This window comes from Crotalus tigris, unplaced genomic scaffold (genome assembly GCF_016545835.1).
Source record: "Crotalus tigris isolate CLP2741 ecotype Arizona unplaced genomic scaffold, ASM1654583v1 scf7180000019483.1746242, whole genome shotgun sequence".
Lineage (NCBI taxonomy): Eukaryota > Metazoa > Chordata > Lepidosauria > Squamata > Viperidae > Crotalus > Crotalus tigris.
Window position 1 is genome coordinate 1,369,543 of NW_024097562.1, and position 16,344 is coordinate 1,385,886.

The 16,344-nt window shown below is 41.4% G+C and overlaps 1 protein-coding gene across 9 annotated transcripts in view; it reads left to right on the forward strand.

The window, feature by feature from the left end:
- Positions 1-16,344, forward strand: part of LNX1 (ligand of numb-protein X 1) — a 153,750-nt gene that overhangs the window by 127,119 nt on the left and 10,287 nt on the right. For all 9 annotated transcript variants that reach the window (XM_039362907.1, XM_039362906.1, XM_039362903.1 and 6 more), the window contains 2 exons: positions 3,146-3,329; positions 10,928-11,156. In XM_039362907.1, coding sequence (XP_039218841.1) covers positions 3,146-3,329; positions 10,928-11,156 — 413 coding nt within the window. The remainder of the gene's footprint in view (positions 1-3,145; positions 3,330-10,927; positions 11,157-16,344) is intronic.

Genomic DNA, 16,344 nt, shown 5'->3' on the forward strand with positions numbered 1-16,344 from the left:
CAATATTTAGCTTAGAATGAATATTAAAAAGGAGGCGATCTATTGGAATCTCCCTATCACTGGAGCCCCCACTGTAATGCTATAATTGGTTATTTTAAAACTATCACTGCTGAGAACAGTTCCTTGTAAATAATAATAATAATAAATAATAATAATAGAAAGTCATAGAAAATGATAAAATTAAACTGCTCTGGGACTTCAGAATTCAAACAGACAAGCACCTGCAACATAACACCCCAGACTTAACAATTGTCGATAAGAAAGACAAAAAAGTCTGGATAGTGGACGTGGCAGTGCCTGGAGACAGCAGAATAGAAGAGAAAGAACTGGAGAAGATAACAAAATACAAAGACCTACAAATAGAAATAGAAAGACTGTGGCAAAAGCAAGCAAGGGTAGTACCAATAGTCATAGGCTCCTTGGGTGCAATCCCAAAACAACTGGAGCACCACTTGAACACCATTGGCATTGACAAATTCGCTATTAGTCAATTGCAAAAGGCGGCCTTATTAGGAACTGCTTCCATCCTGCGACGATATCTGTAATACCATCAAACATCCACATCTGCCTATCCCAGGTCCTGGGTAAGGACTCGATAGGTAGACAAAATGCCAAATCCAGTCTGAACATCTGGCTGACTGTGCGATGATCCATAATAATAAAGTTGGAAGGGACCTTGGAGGTCATCTAGTCCAACCCCCTGCTCAGCCAGGAAACCCTATACCATTTCAGACAAATGGCTGTCCAGTCTCTTCTTAACGACTTCCAGTGTTGGAGCATTCACCGCTTCTGGAGGCAGGTTGTTTCACTGGTTAATTGTTCTAACTGTCAGGAAGTTTCTCCTTAGTTCCAGGTTGCTTCTCTCCTTGATTAGTTTCCATCCGTTGCTTCTTGTCCTGCCTTCAGACGCTTTGGAGAACAGCTTGACTCCCTGTTCTTTGGGGCAGCCCCTGAGATATTGGAACACTGCTATCATGTCTCCCCTCGTCCTTCTCTTCATTAAACTAGACATATCCAATTCCAGCAGCTTTTCCTTATATGTTTTAGCCTCCAGTCCCCTAATCATCTTTGTTGCTCTTCTCTGTACTCTTTCTAGAGTCTCAGCATCTTTTTTAAATCGTGGTGACCAAAACTGAATGCAGTGTTCCAAACGGCCTTGGTTATCAGTAATAAGACTAAGTACAGAATAAATTTCAATTTCTTCCACTTTCCCCCACTATAACTAAAATCAAAGTTATTTTACATCTAAAAGGAAACAAGGAAACCTGTTCACCAGCATCCCTTTTGAGCCTTTAAGATTGCAACCTAAATGAGAAGTTCTTTTGACACAGCTTTTAAGAGAAACTTATAAAAGGTTTTTGCTCATGAGCTAAGGAGAAACCACTTATATCTTCCTTCTCCTAACAAACGATGTTGGTGACAGCGATTCAGTGTTGAAGAGATCAACCTCATCTTTTTTGTGGAAGAGTTTTTAAGAACAGCCTATTTTAGTGAGACAGAGGAAATTAGAATTTGCAAGCTTAGGTTCAAAGTCGAAAGTTCGCTGACTTGCAAAAAAAGACATTTCCTTTCAAATCAGCCACACTTGCCAGCGAGAAAAATCACAAAAATAGAAATGAAGTCAGCTGGGTTATTTTATGGCTAAGGAGGTGAAGAGATGGTTTCCTGACTTATAAAAAGGACACAGAATGCTTCCCCAACAAGGAGTATCTGCAGGGTGTGGTGAAAAATGCCAGGATGGTCAGTCACAATAATGTAATCAAAGCTCTGGAGGGGTTTTATGTGTAATTTGCACAGAACGGGTATGCCTGTGATTGCCCCGATGCAATCACCATCTTGACATTTTTGATCACATCTTGCAGACACTCCTGTTCCACAAGGATTTGGGTTATAGAAGCATCCTGCCAACAAAAATACCTATAGTCAGGGCCATGGTTTTCCCAGTTGCAATGTATGGCTGTGAAAGTTGGACCATAAGAAAGGCTGAGCACCAAAGAATGGAGGCCTTTGAACTATGGTGCTGGAGAAGACTCCTGTGAGTCCTCTGGACTGCAAGGCGATCAAGCCAGTCAGTCCTAGAGGAGATCAACCCTGACTGCTCTTTAGAAGGCCAGATCCTGAAGTTGAAACTCAAGTACTTTGGCCACCTAATGAGAAGGAAGGACTCCCTGGAGAAGGGCCTAATGCTGGGAAAGATGGAGGGCAATAGAAGAAGGGGACAACAGAGAATGAGGTGGCTGAATGGAGTCACTGAGCTTAAATGGACTCCAGAAGATGGTAGAGGACAGGAAGGCCTGGAAGAATGTTGTCCATGGGGTCGCGATGGGTCGGACACGACTTCGCAACTAACAAGAACAATAGAAGCCAAGAGGATTCAGGCTTTTCACTGCTAAAAGCTAAATTTCTGAAACTCTAGAATTTTTTTGTAATTTTACCTCTGCAAAATGGTATTTGGAATCTTTAGAAAAATATCCAATATATTTTGGCAGTTACAGAGATCCTAGCTTCATGAAACTTTCTGAAGGGGTCTGTTGATTTTATCAATACACACACATGCGTACACATACGCACACAGAGAGAGCGAGAGAGCGAGAGAGACACAGAAAGAGACAGAGACAGAGAAAGAGAGACAGACAGTAAAACAGAGACAGAGAGAAAGAGAGAGACAGAGACAGACAGAGAAAGAGTGAGAGAGAGAGAGATCTTCCCATGTGCTACTCATTCGAAATAAATATTCTTCATATGCTCTTCACATGTGCATTACTAAATGGCTGTGAAGCAATTATGTCAAGCCATCGTATTTGTCAGCCTTAGTCTTAGCCATTATTCTACTGCAAATCATCTTTAATAATAAAAAAAATCACACTGGATTAATCAACATGTTCTATGGCCCAGTGTGTGAGAGAGTATTTTTTGGTATAGGGTTCCAAAGTTCCGTTTCATAATTTCTGTTTCTGTATTATGTGTTGTGAAACTCTTGTCATCATCTTTTCCACAACTATACAGCAGGAACAGTGAAGGAAAGTCAGTTAAGAAGGTGTACAATGGAACAACGAATGAATGAGTGATAAACCGGCCCTAATTAATCTGAGAGAAGTCCTTGGCCCAGCGACTGTATTTATGTTGGCTTTTTTGTCCTTTGCAGAGTGTCCTTCATGCTGTTACCTGTCATGAAAAAGTGGTGATTGTCCGAAAAGATAATGCAGAGTCCCTTGGAATGACGGTGTCAGGAGGTTGTTCACCTTCGCACAGGGAATGGAATCTACCTATTTATGTCTTAAGTGTGGAACTGGGTGGAGTCATCAGCAGAGATGGACGGATAAAAACAGGTGATAGCATTAGAGTGTATTTTGAGATGGGAATCCATCTAGCTCAGCTCAAAGAAATTTCGTGTTTCAGCCTTCTTTATGCACTTTTTAAAATGTATTCAGCTGGAACAGCTTTTATGTGGTCTTCTGCTGTCATTACTGTTGAATCTTGGGGAGGTTAAATTAGACCACATTGGATCACTGGAATACAGAATATTAAAATAACAGGGTTGCAAGGGACCTTGGGGTTTTTTTCAGCCCCCTGCTCGAACAGGAGACCCTGAACCAGGGGTAGGCAACCTTGGCTCTTTTATGACTCGTGGACTTCAAACCTCCCAGAATACCTGAGCCTCAGCTTGGAAACCTCTCCCTTTCCCCTCAGCATGGCTGGCTCAGGAATTCTGGGAGTTGAAGTCCACAAGTCATAAAAGAGCCAAGTTTGCCTACCCCTGGAGTAGGGCATCCTAAAGTAACAATCAGTATAAAACACAGATGAACAGATAAAATATAATAGTCAAGCAGGATACTTAAGCAAAACAAAGATACTGATAAAGATTACAGGTAATCTTCGACTTAAAACTATTCATTTAGTGCAGTGGTTCTCAACCTGTGGGTCGGGATCCCATTTGGGGTCGAATGACCATTTCACAGGGGTCGCCAAACAAGGCTGTCCGCCATTTTTTCCCCCTTTTCCTTAGCTGTGCTACTCCCTTTTATTCTATTGGCTTTTGAAAGCCAATAGAATAGACTCTCTTGAATAGAGTCTAATTCTATTGGCTTTCAAAAGCCAATAGGAATTGTCCAGGCTGTCTCTGCCCTGCTGAGCCCGCCAAAAGTCCCATTCTGCAAACGGTGCTGCACCAGTTGAGTAGTCCTCGACTTACGACCGATTGGGGTCGCAGCATTAAAAAGGTTGAGAACCACTGATTTAGTGACTGTTAAGTTACAAGAGCACCGAAAAAAGTGACTTATGACCATTTTTCACACTTACAAACAGTGCAGCATCTCCAGGGTCATATGGGGAAAATTAAAATGCTTGGCAACTGACTCATATTTATGACGGTTGCGGTATCCCGGGCTCATGTGACTTTCTGACAAGGGGGTAGCCAGATTCACTTAACAACCATGTTACTAACTTAACAGTTACAATTATTCATTTAACAACTGTGGCAAGAAAAGTTGTAAAATGGGGGAAAAACTCACTTAACAAATGTATCGTTTAGCAACAGAAATGTCGGGCTCCATTGTGGTCGTTAGTCAAGAACGACCTGTACTTTAAAAATCTTGCCTTACCCTTTTCCAACAAAATATATAACTTTAGGATTCTTTGCTAACTAATACTGAATGCAAAATTGATGCCTTGGGATTTTATTATTTTTTTTAAAAAAATAAAGGCTGGATTAGCCTTTCATGAGAGTTAGAATAAAATTTAGCAGGCAGAAGAAATAATCCATTGGCTCAACCTTCCCTGATTTATATGGACAAAGCCACCAGGGCCTGGGATATTATGATATTTATCCATGAAATATATCAAGGGGAGGACTTTAAATATAAGCTGTAATAAATGCTCATTAAGATTTGGGATAGATGAATGACAATAACTAGGAAGCTGGATATCATCTTTCTGATTAGGATTTCTTGAGAATAAACTCATCAATCCATTGCTCTAAGATATTATCATATACTCTACTTCAACTGCTTTTCAACACATCATTTGATATTTCTGCTGACTGTTGATACAGGTGAGAGAAAGCAGGGGAAAATAAATTGGAATAACGAGAACAACGCTAACCTAATTGCAGTGTTCTCTAGCTCATTTACAATACAGTTCTACATATCAAATCAGTAAAGTCCAATATACACTAAACAAAGTCATTACAAGCTTGTGGCTGAATATATATTTTCATAGATTATCCGGGAAAATAGTCTGAGGTTTCCCTTCTGCTATATTTCCCATCATTTTAAGACTTAAGTTTTGGAAAATGATAGATGTGTATTTATTTATTGGATTGCTAGGCCTTCCTAATTTGTTATGACCCTGGGTGGCTGTAAACCTATAAAGGTACAAATAAGAACAAATAATTATGATTTTTTTTGGGGGGGGGAACTTCTACATTTAAGGGGAGCTAAATACAGCCATGCATTCTTCTACCCTTCTGCTTAGTTTAGTTCAAAGGTGTCCAACCTTGGCAACTTTAAGACTTGTGGACTTCAGCTCCCAGAATTCCTCAGCCAGCCTTGGATGCTGAAGTCCACAAGTCTTGAAGGCTGCTAAGGCTGGACAGCCCTGGTTTAGTTTTTAAAAAAAGTCATTTAGTTGAAGAAAAAACTATTCAACTTGTTACAACCCAAAGAAGCCCACAGTAAATAAATAAAAAATATTTTGAAATGGTACCGATGAAATAACAATAGGGCATAGAGCTGCGATCTTCAGACCATTGGCACAGCTATATGGCTTTTTAATGCTCTAGCTCAGTGGTTCTCAACCTTTTTAATGCCGCGACCCCCAACCGGTCGTAAGTCGAGGACTACTCAACTGGTGCAGCACCGTTTGCAGAATGGGACTTTTGGCAGGCTCAGCAAGGCAGAGACAGCCTGGACAATTCCTATTGGCTTTTGAAAGCCAATAGAATTAGACTCTATTCAAGAGAGTCTATTCTATTGGCTTTCAAAAGCCAATAGAATAAAAGGGAGTAACACAGCTAAGGAAAAGGGGGGGGAGAAATGGCGGACTGCGTTGTTTGGCGATCCCCGTGAAATGGTCGTTCGACCCCAAATGGGGTCCCGACCCACAGGTTGAGAACCACTGCTCTAGCTGAAAGGGGGGGGAGGAGACACCAGACTTCAAAATATAATACAATTTGCTAACTCTTCATAAAAGGCATACATTTTTAAACAGCAACCGCTCTAAATTTCCTCCTATGGTACCAAGTGGGCAATTTTAAAGAACCAATTCAGCATCTGGACTGAGAAAACAAACTATTCACAGATTTATCTCATAGCGTGTAAGTTGTGGCTTGGGAGAATCCTGCTTTTCAGATGGGACTGAACTAATAAGGGAATGTGTTGATTGCTTGAAAAACTGCAGAATCAGCATCACAACCCACCTCCTACACTTACTGGCACGAGGAAACAAGATCTTATTTGACACACACACACACACACACACACACACACACACAAAAGATAATAGCCAGATGTGGCCCAAGGAAAATGGGAGACACTTCCTGATTTATTAGAAATAAGTTTCCTGAAACACCAATCTCCACTAGCTCACATCCACTTCTGACATAACTTCATGGCATTATTTTCAGTGAGGATTTTAATTTCCCCTAAAGCTCCAGATTTTTCCCATGAAAAAGGGGAAGTCAAAAGCTGGGGAAGAAATGAGTCAATGTGTGTACAATGATGGGAGTTTTGGATTAGATCCGTGGAGACCCCCTTCAACTCTCCGTTCTGCTGTAAAACTAATTGGGTACTAAGTGGTCATTCTCTATCTCTCAGTCTGATCTTACCTCATATAGCATCTATAAAAAAAATATACCAAAGCTGTGTTTTTATGCTTCTAAACCGATAGGCAGATCCGTTAATAGCAGAACGTATGCGCATTCAATTTAATTTTGAATGCGCATACGTTCTGCTATTATTAAAAATAAACTCTGGATCTTCCTGTCAGCTTTTAGCTTAATTTTTTACACCGATGGATGTCTACGAATGTTATCCAGTTCCAGCATGACCTATTCCCAAGTGGGAGTCACCATCTAAAATGGCTGGAGATAAATTGAGAACAGAGATGAAATTACCTTATAATTTGTTCCAGATGCCACAAGTATCTGTAAAAACCTGGTACTTTTTTTTTCAGGGTTCTACCCCACATTTAAACTTGTTTTCAGTGCTCACAAATGTTAGCTATCATTCTTGTGATAGCATGCGATGAATTAGCCATGTTTACAAAGGGGGGGGGACTTTAACATGCAGGTTATGTCATTCCCTCACCTATCTGCATATCAATTTTTAAATGCAGGCTTGTGTGCACTAAAATCCTTAAACCATAATTAATTATGATTAAATTCAAACTATGAATACCCACTACTAAAAGATTTTGTTCTCTTTCATGTTAAACATATGCAAGATGCCTGATTATATATCAGTTAGCTCATACAATCTAGCACAATGGTTCTCAACCTGTGGGTCGGGACCCCATTTGGGGTTGAACGACCATTTCACAGGGGTCGCCAAACAACGCAGTCCGCCATTTTTTTCCCCCTTTTCCTTAGCTGTGCTACTCCCTTTTATTCTATTGGCTTTTGAAAGCCAATAGAATAGACCACAGGTCGGCAACCTGCGGCTCCGGAGCCGCATGCGGCTCTTTGAGCCTTCCCCTGTGGCTCCCAGCCTCCTCTGCCTTTGCAGAGAGAGACAGAGACAGGCAATTGCGCTTCCCTGCTTCTGTGTGTGTGTGTGTGTGTGTGTGTGTGTGTGTGTGTGTGTGTGTGTTTTGTGTGTGTGTGTGTGTGTGTGTGTGTGTGTGTGTGTGTGTATGTGTAAAAGAGAGTGCACTCACATTGTTCTCCGAGGAGCTGAAAAGCTTATCGGGCGGAGCTCCTCCCTTTGCTGCGTCTCAGCAGGAAGCAGGAAGGGCAGGAGAGAGCTAGCTAGCCCAGCTAGGCTGACTCAGGAATTCTGGGAGTTGAAGTCCATGAGTCATAAAAGAGACGAGGTTGCCTAGCCCTGAGATTGTTGGAGAACAACTTGAAGCTTACCAGGTGAGCAGCAGATGGGGGGGAGAAAGAGAGAGAGAGAAAGAGAGAGAGGGAGGGAGGGAGGGGGAGAGAGAGAGGAAAGAGAGAGAAAGAAAGAGAATGGGGGAAGAGGAGTGGCAGACCAAGGGCAGAGAGGGAGGGAGGGAGAGAGACAGAGAGAGAGAGAGACCCTTTAGACATCTAAAATGAAGATAACACTGCATATATCCTTTTTTTACCTCTGTGTGTATGTAATTTTATTCTCTTAAAGCATTATCTCGGTGATCATTGTTTTAATAGTATGGATATTCCCAAGAGTCATATTTTTACTTTTATTTTTAATGTGTGTGTGTGTGTGTGTGTGTGTATACACACACATACACAAACACACACTCTCTCTCTCTCTCTCTCACACACACACACACACACACCCCTATAATAAAGATAAAAAAGGATATATGCAGTGTTATCTTCATTTTAGATATCAAAAGGGTTTTGCGGCTCCCAGTGTTTTGTTTTTGGTGGGAAACGGGTCCAAGTGGCTCTTTGAGTGTTTTGGGTTGCCTACCCCTGGAATAGACTCTCTTGAATAGAGTCTAATTCTATTGGCTTTCAAAAGCCAATAGGAATTGTCCAGGCTGTCTCTGCCCTGCTGAGCCTGCCAAAAGTCCCATTCTGCAAATGGTGCTGCACCAGTTGAGTAGTCCTCGACTTACGACCGGTTGGGGGTTGTGGCATTAAAAAGGTTGAGAATCACTGATCTAGCATATGTCACTCAGAATAGTATTGTCTAGTCAGCATTAGACCCTTTAAATATATAAGGACCCTAACCCTATATAAGGATACGCAAATATGATAAATAAATAAATAATAGTCAACTACTTGTTTAATGGCTATAGGATGCCAACCATAGAGTTCTTCATTATTTTAATGAGAGCACATGGAGTTTAGTGAACATACTAGACAAATTAGCTTTACATATTTGAATTTTTCAAATACATAATGCTCATTTGCAGATTAGTTGGCATTTCTGGGTTAGCCGTTTCCAAGAACCTAGCAATCTAGAATTAGTCATGATGATGATCCTAACAATTATAGTAACATTTTTAAAAGCACCAAAACAGACCAACTATCAAATCCCAAAAGTGCTTTTTCACGAGGCAACTGGACTTTTTTGTTTTTCGCTTCTCATCCAAGAAGCTTCTTCAGCTCTGACTGGATGGTGGGGAATGGAAGGATTTATACTCCTTGCAGACAGCTGGTCATTTGCATTCTTTTAAAGAGTCATTGAGGCCACTTGGAGGTATATTTGTGTCTTCAGGGTCACCTGAGTGGTGCAAATGGGTGTGGAGCCTTCTTGGAACTGTTGAAAGGACTGTGTTATAGACTGGAGATACATGATGTCAAAATCAAAACTGAACAGCCCTCTCTCAACAGAGGGGGAGCAATATGACAGCTCCAGTCAGAGCTGAAGAAGCTTCTTGGATGAAAAGGGAAATGTCTTCAAAGAAAAACAAGAAAGTCCAATTGCCTCATGAAAAAGCACCTTTGGGATAACTATGACCTCGATGGCTGAGAATCTCCGTAGACACAAACCAGCAAAGTTCACAAATACTTAATTTTAACTTGTTTACGATACAGATACAGAATACTCACACTTACGCATATTCTGTTGCAATAGTCAAAGGCCACAGAGGTATTGTCATTCATTCATTCCAGACTGTACACACATCTCTTTTTGCCCAAAACAATTGGTTTTCATTTTGTAGATGGTTGACTAAAGCCCAGAGTTTAAAAAATGTCCAAAAAACTAATTTTCTTGACCTTTCGGATCTGGAAACTAAATGTAGATCTTATGCACATTTGCAATAGCTCTGATAGTATAACTAAAAGATCTTAAGCTGTATGATGATGATTTTGTTCTACAAATGGACTTCAGGGCAGAGTATGTACAAAACCTGAATAAAAATATAGTATGAATATGCGGGTCCAGGCTTGCCATTAAAAATGTATGTGAGATCAGTGGTCATATCCAATGCATAAACAGCCTGAGTTGGCCCCTCTCAGAGTAGTGAGCATAGCTTTGAATGTCTAGTTTAATGAAGAGAAGGACGAGGGGGGACATGATAGCAGTATTCCAATATCTCAGGGGCTGCCATAAAGAAGAGGGAGCCAAGCTATTCTCCAAAGCGCCTGAAGGCAGGACAAGAAGCAACGGGTGGAAACTAATCAAGGAGAGAAGCAACCTAGAACTAAGGAGAAACTTCCTGACAGTGAGAACAATTAACCAGTGGAACAACCTGCCTCCAGAAGCAGTAAATGCTCCAACACTGGAAGTTTTTAAGAAGAGACTGGACAGCCATTTGTCCGAAATGGTGTAGGATTTCCTGCCTGAGCAGGAAGTTGGACTAGATGACCTCCAAGGTCCCTTCCAACTTTACTACTATTATTATTATTATTATTATTATTATTATTATTATTATTATTATTATTATTATTATTATATCCATCATCGCACAGTCAGCCAGATGTTCAGACTGGATTTGGCATTTTGTCTACCTATCGAGTCCTTACCCAGGACCTGGGATAGGCAGATGTGGATGTTTTATGGTATTACAGATATCGTCGCAGGATGGAAGCAGTTCCTAGTAAGGCCACCTTTTGCAATTGATTAATTTGTCAATGCCAATGGTGTTGAAGTGGTGCTCCAGTTGTTTTGGGATTGCACCCAAGGAGCCTATGACTATTGGTACTACCCTTGTTTGCTTTTGCCACAGTCTTTCTATTTCTATTTGTAGGTCTTTGTATTTATTATTATTATTATTATTATTATTATTATAAAAACGTTTCCACTATTTTGTTTTCCGTGTCCACTAGGAGATATTCTGCTCAGCGTGAATGGAATTGATCTGACAGGTGTCAGCCGTGGAGAGGCCGTAGCCCATTTGAAAAATGCCTCCTCATCCGTTGTGTTCAAAGCACTAGAACTGAAAACGTGTGAAACCACAGAAGGAGAAAACGGGGACTTATTGAGCAATGCCAATTTGAGCTCCACAAGTCAGACCGAGTGGTCTCCTTCCTGGGTGATGTGGCTTGAATTACCAAGGTGAGTTCAAGCAAAGGGTCCCAAAAGAAACTGTGGAGAAAGTATTATGAGAATTACACGACACTAGCTCAGCTTAATGCATAGATATTTTAATTAAATCCAGGTTCTTTGGAATCTCTTCTGCTTTCCCCACGCTATATCTCTTGTAGCTATAGATGGACAATCTATACCCGTGGTGGTGAACCTATGGCATGTGTGCCATAGGTGGCACGCAGAGTCCTCTCTGTGGGCACGCATGCCGTTGCCCCAGTCCTAGGCCTTCAGCTGGGTTTTATAAAACCTTTTCGCTTTAGGCCTCTGCCGCCGTGTGTAAAAAAAAAAAAAAGTTCAGTCAATCAATCAATTTCAACTTGTTCAATCAATCAATCAATTTCAACTTCTCATGGGAAAACAAAAAGATCTCGCAAAGTTGGAATTGATTCATTGAACTTTTTGGTCCCACCCAGTCTGCCGTTACCACGGCAGCCACGCCCACCCAATGGGCCACACCCACCCAATGGGCCACGCTCACCTGGCACCTGACGATACATAAGTGGGTTTGGGGTTGCAGTTTGGGCACTCGGTCTCTAAAAGGTTCGCCATCACTGATCGACACTGATCTAGTTTAAGGGAGCAAGAAGATCCTAAACAGGTCGCTTCTTCTTCTTTTTTTTTAAAATAGGCCTAGCCATTACACATTGTGAGTTACAGGCAGTCCTCAACTTACGGCCACAATTGAGCCCAATATTTCTGTTGCTAAGCGAGACAGTTGCTAAGTGATTTTTGCTCCATTTTATTTTAACCTTTCTTGCTACCATGAAGTGAACCACTGAAGTTGTTTAGTAACGCAGCTATTAAGTGGATCTTCCCCCATTGACTTTGCTTGTCAGGTCATAAACCTTCACATGACCCTGTCATAAATATGAGTCAGTTGCCAAGCATTCGAATTTTGATCATGTGCCCATGGGGATGCTTATTGTTGTTGTTAGTTGCAAAGTCGTGTCCGACCCATCACAACCCCATGGACAACGTTCCTCCAGGCCTTCCTGTCTTCTACCATCTTCTGGAGTCCATTGAAGTTCACGCCTACTGCTTCAGTGACTCCATCCAGCCACCTCATTCTCTGTCGTCCCCTTCTTCTATTGCCCTCAGTCTTTCTCAGCATTAGGCTCTTCTCCAGGGAGTCCTTCCTTCTCATTAGGTGGCCAAAGTATTTGAGTTTCAACTTCAGGATCTGGCCTTCTAAAGAGCAGTCGGGGTTGATCTCTTCTAGGACTGACCGGTTTGAACGCCTTGCAGTCCAAGGGACTCGCAGGAGTCTTCTCCAGCACCATAGTTCAAAGGCCTCAATTCTTTGGCGCTCAGCCTTTCTTATGGTCCAACTTTCACAGCCATACATTGCAACTGGGAAAACCATGGCCTGGACTATACACACTTTTGTTGGCAGGGTGATGTCTCTGCTTTTTAGGATGCTGTCTAGATTTGCCATAGCTTTCCTCCCCAGGAGTGTGAAAAACAGTCAGAAGTCACTTTTTTCAGTGCCGTTGTAACTTTGAACGGTCACTAAATGAGCTGTTGTAAATCGAGGACTGCCTGTACATCCATAGAGCACCCTGCATGAATACCCAGCTTTAGGATCTGGACCACCCTGTGTCTTTGCACACCATCTATGCAGCTTGCAGACTTCACAGGCACCATTTCAGTTCTAGGTTGTTTTAAATTGTTTGTCTTTGCCCAGATGTTCAAAAACTCCCCACGCAGTGGTGGTGAAATTGTCCAAGCTACTTTTCTAATTCACCCTCAGCCAGCCTTAAAAAAACTGTTCTAATGGGCTAGAAGCAGCTGTGTTATATTTTGGTATGAATTTTTTTTTTAAAAAAAAACAACCCAAATAAAACAAAACCACGAAGTGCATAGTTTGTTATCCACTCATAAAATGCATTTAAATGTCTTCTTGGGCTATGATTTATACTTCATTACAACATTTGTCTCAACCTTCAAGTTTTGAAGTGAGATATTGCCAGGATGACACACTGTTAAATTTACCCTCAAGCTGAACTTCAGGAGCCTGTAAAATAAGGCAAATTGATTGCCCAAGACTCTCTAACTGATTTGCCACAAGCCTTTTGTTTTATACAGCCTTATTCATATTTATCTAAATGTATAAGATTGTACTGTGTCTCGTGAACTGGAAAGCAAGTGTTTTGTTTCAGTTATACATTACATGCATGCAAGGATTATTTTTAAGCCGTTTGGGGGGAACATTGCATCTCCTCAGAAATATTTCAGGTATTTCTCAAAAAGCATCCGAATTGGTAAATAGGTAGAGATTTTATTTTATTTTTTTAAAAAAGAAAAGCTGTTGTTCTTTATGAGAAGTTGCAAGGTTTGGTTGGTGGTGAATCTCCAGTTCACCTAAATTGTTTTAAAAGAGATCAAGGAAGCTCGTGAAGAATAAAGCTCTCAATGTCTATATCAGACATGTCAAACACAAGGCCCGGGGGCCGGATGCGGCCCGCAAAGTGGTTTCATGTGGCCCGTGAAGCCATCCTGGAAACAGTGAGGGAACGGCCCCCATTGCCTTAGCCCTGGCCCAGGCCAGCCGGGAGCAATGTACAATTTTGTGGTGGCCATCTATGCTGAAACGCATTCAGTCTTAGTTCCATAAGGCCCCCCCCCCCGCATGGCCTGAGAGGAACAGTGAGGCTCCTCCAGTGGACCATGCCTTGGCACTTGCCCTGGTCCCACCCCCTTCTGCCAGAGACCCTAAGATCTATCCTACTCCTGCCCAGGCCCCCACAGGCACCCTTGACGCGAAGGATGTAGAGCTGGCCACACCCACCCAGTAGGCCGCACCCACTCCATCCACGCCCACCCAGTAGGCTGCACCCACCCTGGCCACACCCACACGGCCCCCTGAAGGCAACCACAATGCTAATGCAGCCCTCAATGAAATTGAGTTTGACACCCCCGGTCTAGCTATAGCAGTATAATACCTGTGAATTATTTCTCACATTGCACATATTTTAATCCCTGTAGCAGGGGAAGAAATAGGAGGGTTTAGTAGCACTTGTGTTCTGTTTTGGGGCTTGTACAAACTGCAAAAATAATAATAATGGATAAAGACTTAACAAAATAACAGAATAACAGAGCTGGAAGGGACCTTGGAGGTCTTGTAGTCCAACCTCCTTGATGATGGTGATGATGATGATGATGATGATGATAGTAGTAGTAGTAGTAGTAGTAATAATAATAATAATAATAATAATAATAATAAACAACAAAGTAGCAACAATGGTGCATTGGAAGATCTGAAAAAAATATCATTTGCCTGTAAGCAAAAACTGGTGGGATCATAAAATAGAGAAAGTCATAGAAAATGATAAAATTAAACTGCTTTGGGACTTCAGAATTCAAACAGACAAGCACCTGCAACATAACACCCCAGACTTAACAATTGTCGATAAGAAAGACAAAAAAGTCTGGATAGTGGACGTGGCAGTGCCTGGAGACAGCAGAATAGACGAGAAAGAACTGGAGAAGATAACAAAATACAAAGACCTACAAATAGAAATAGAAAGACTGTGGCAAAAGCAAGCAAGGGTAGTACCAATAGTCATAGGTGCCTTGGGTGCAATCCCAAAACAACTGGAGCACCACTTGAACAACATTGGCATTGACAAATTCGCTATTAGTCAATTGCAAAAGGCGGCCTTATTAGGAACTGCTTCCATCCTGCGACGATACCTGTAATACCATCAAACATCCACATCTGCCTATCCCAGGTCCTGGGTAAGGACTCGATAGGTAGACAAAATGCCAAATCCAGTCTGAACATCTGGCTGACTGTGTAATGATCCATAATAATAAAAATAATACGAGGAGGAGGAGGCAGGAAACCCTATACCAGGGGTGTCCAACTGCTGGCCCATGGACTGGATGCGTCGTGGCGAAACCATACCCCACCCAATTGCCAGCAATGGCAAAAAAGTCGTACTACATCGCAACACATCCCGTGATGCTGCGAATTTGACACCCCTGCCCTATACCATTTCAGACAAATGGCTGTCCTGTCTCTTCTTAAGAACTTCCAATGTTGGAGCATTTACTGCTTCTGGAGGCAGGTTGTTCCACTGGTTAATTGTTCTAGCTGTCAGGAAGTTTCTCCTTAGTTCTAGGTTGCTTCTCTCCTTGATTAGTTTCCATCCGTTGCTTCTTGTCCTGCCCTCAGGTGCTTTGGAAAATTGCTTGACTCCCTCTTCTTTGTGGCAGCCCCTGAGATATTGGAACACTGGTGTCATGTCACCCCTAGTCCATCTTTTCATTAAACTAGATCTTGATCTGATTCAGCATAGGTCTGTCCAATAAGGTTTGTTTGTATTTTGCAATAACTTGTTTACTCCCCATTGCTTTATCTAAGCCATCCTTTAATTCTGTGGCATATATGTTCAATAGCAAATCAGTTGATAGAGAACATTTGAAAATATGCTTGTGAAAATGTGAAATGTATATTGTGATTAAATGATCAAGACACATTGGAGCAGGCCTCCAGTGACATAGTACCCCCAGACTGATATCAGAATTCCTTCTATTTATCGATAAGAATTGTTTAGAGTTTTACAGTTATACATATAGTTGGCTATGACTAATGGAATAAAATCTGCAGGGATTCCTTTATCTTTTACCTAGTTCTACATTCCATGCTACTTTATGAAGCCCATCAAGTATCAGCCTGAACTATAGATAGAATTTACCTTATTCATTTTCCCTATCAAACTACTGTCTTATAAATGAGAGGTTTAAACCAGTGCTGAGAATTAAAATGGACTGGGTAGAATTGAGGAAACAAAGAAACTAAAATTTAAGAAGAAGTGAGCACAGCGAATAAAAGTGAATTCTTAAGAGAGAGCTGGAAATGGGAAAGGAAAAAAAATGTGAAAACCAAGAAAAACATCAAAAGGTCAAGAGAGAAAGGGGGAAAAAAAGAAATATTGATGAGACTAAGCAGAGTCAGATCTGGAGAATTATATGAACATGTCCATGAAGTCAACAGAAGCTGGGGTGAACTCAGTGGAGACTTAAAGAGTTTGTAGATTCTGTAAATACTTAAGAAGGGGTCTTGGAGAAAAAGAGACAAACAAAGAATACAGACCCCCCCCCCCAAAAAAAAGAAATATTAACATATGAGCACAGAGATTTATAATAGTGC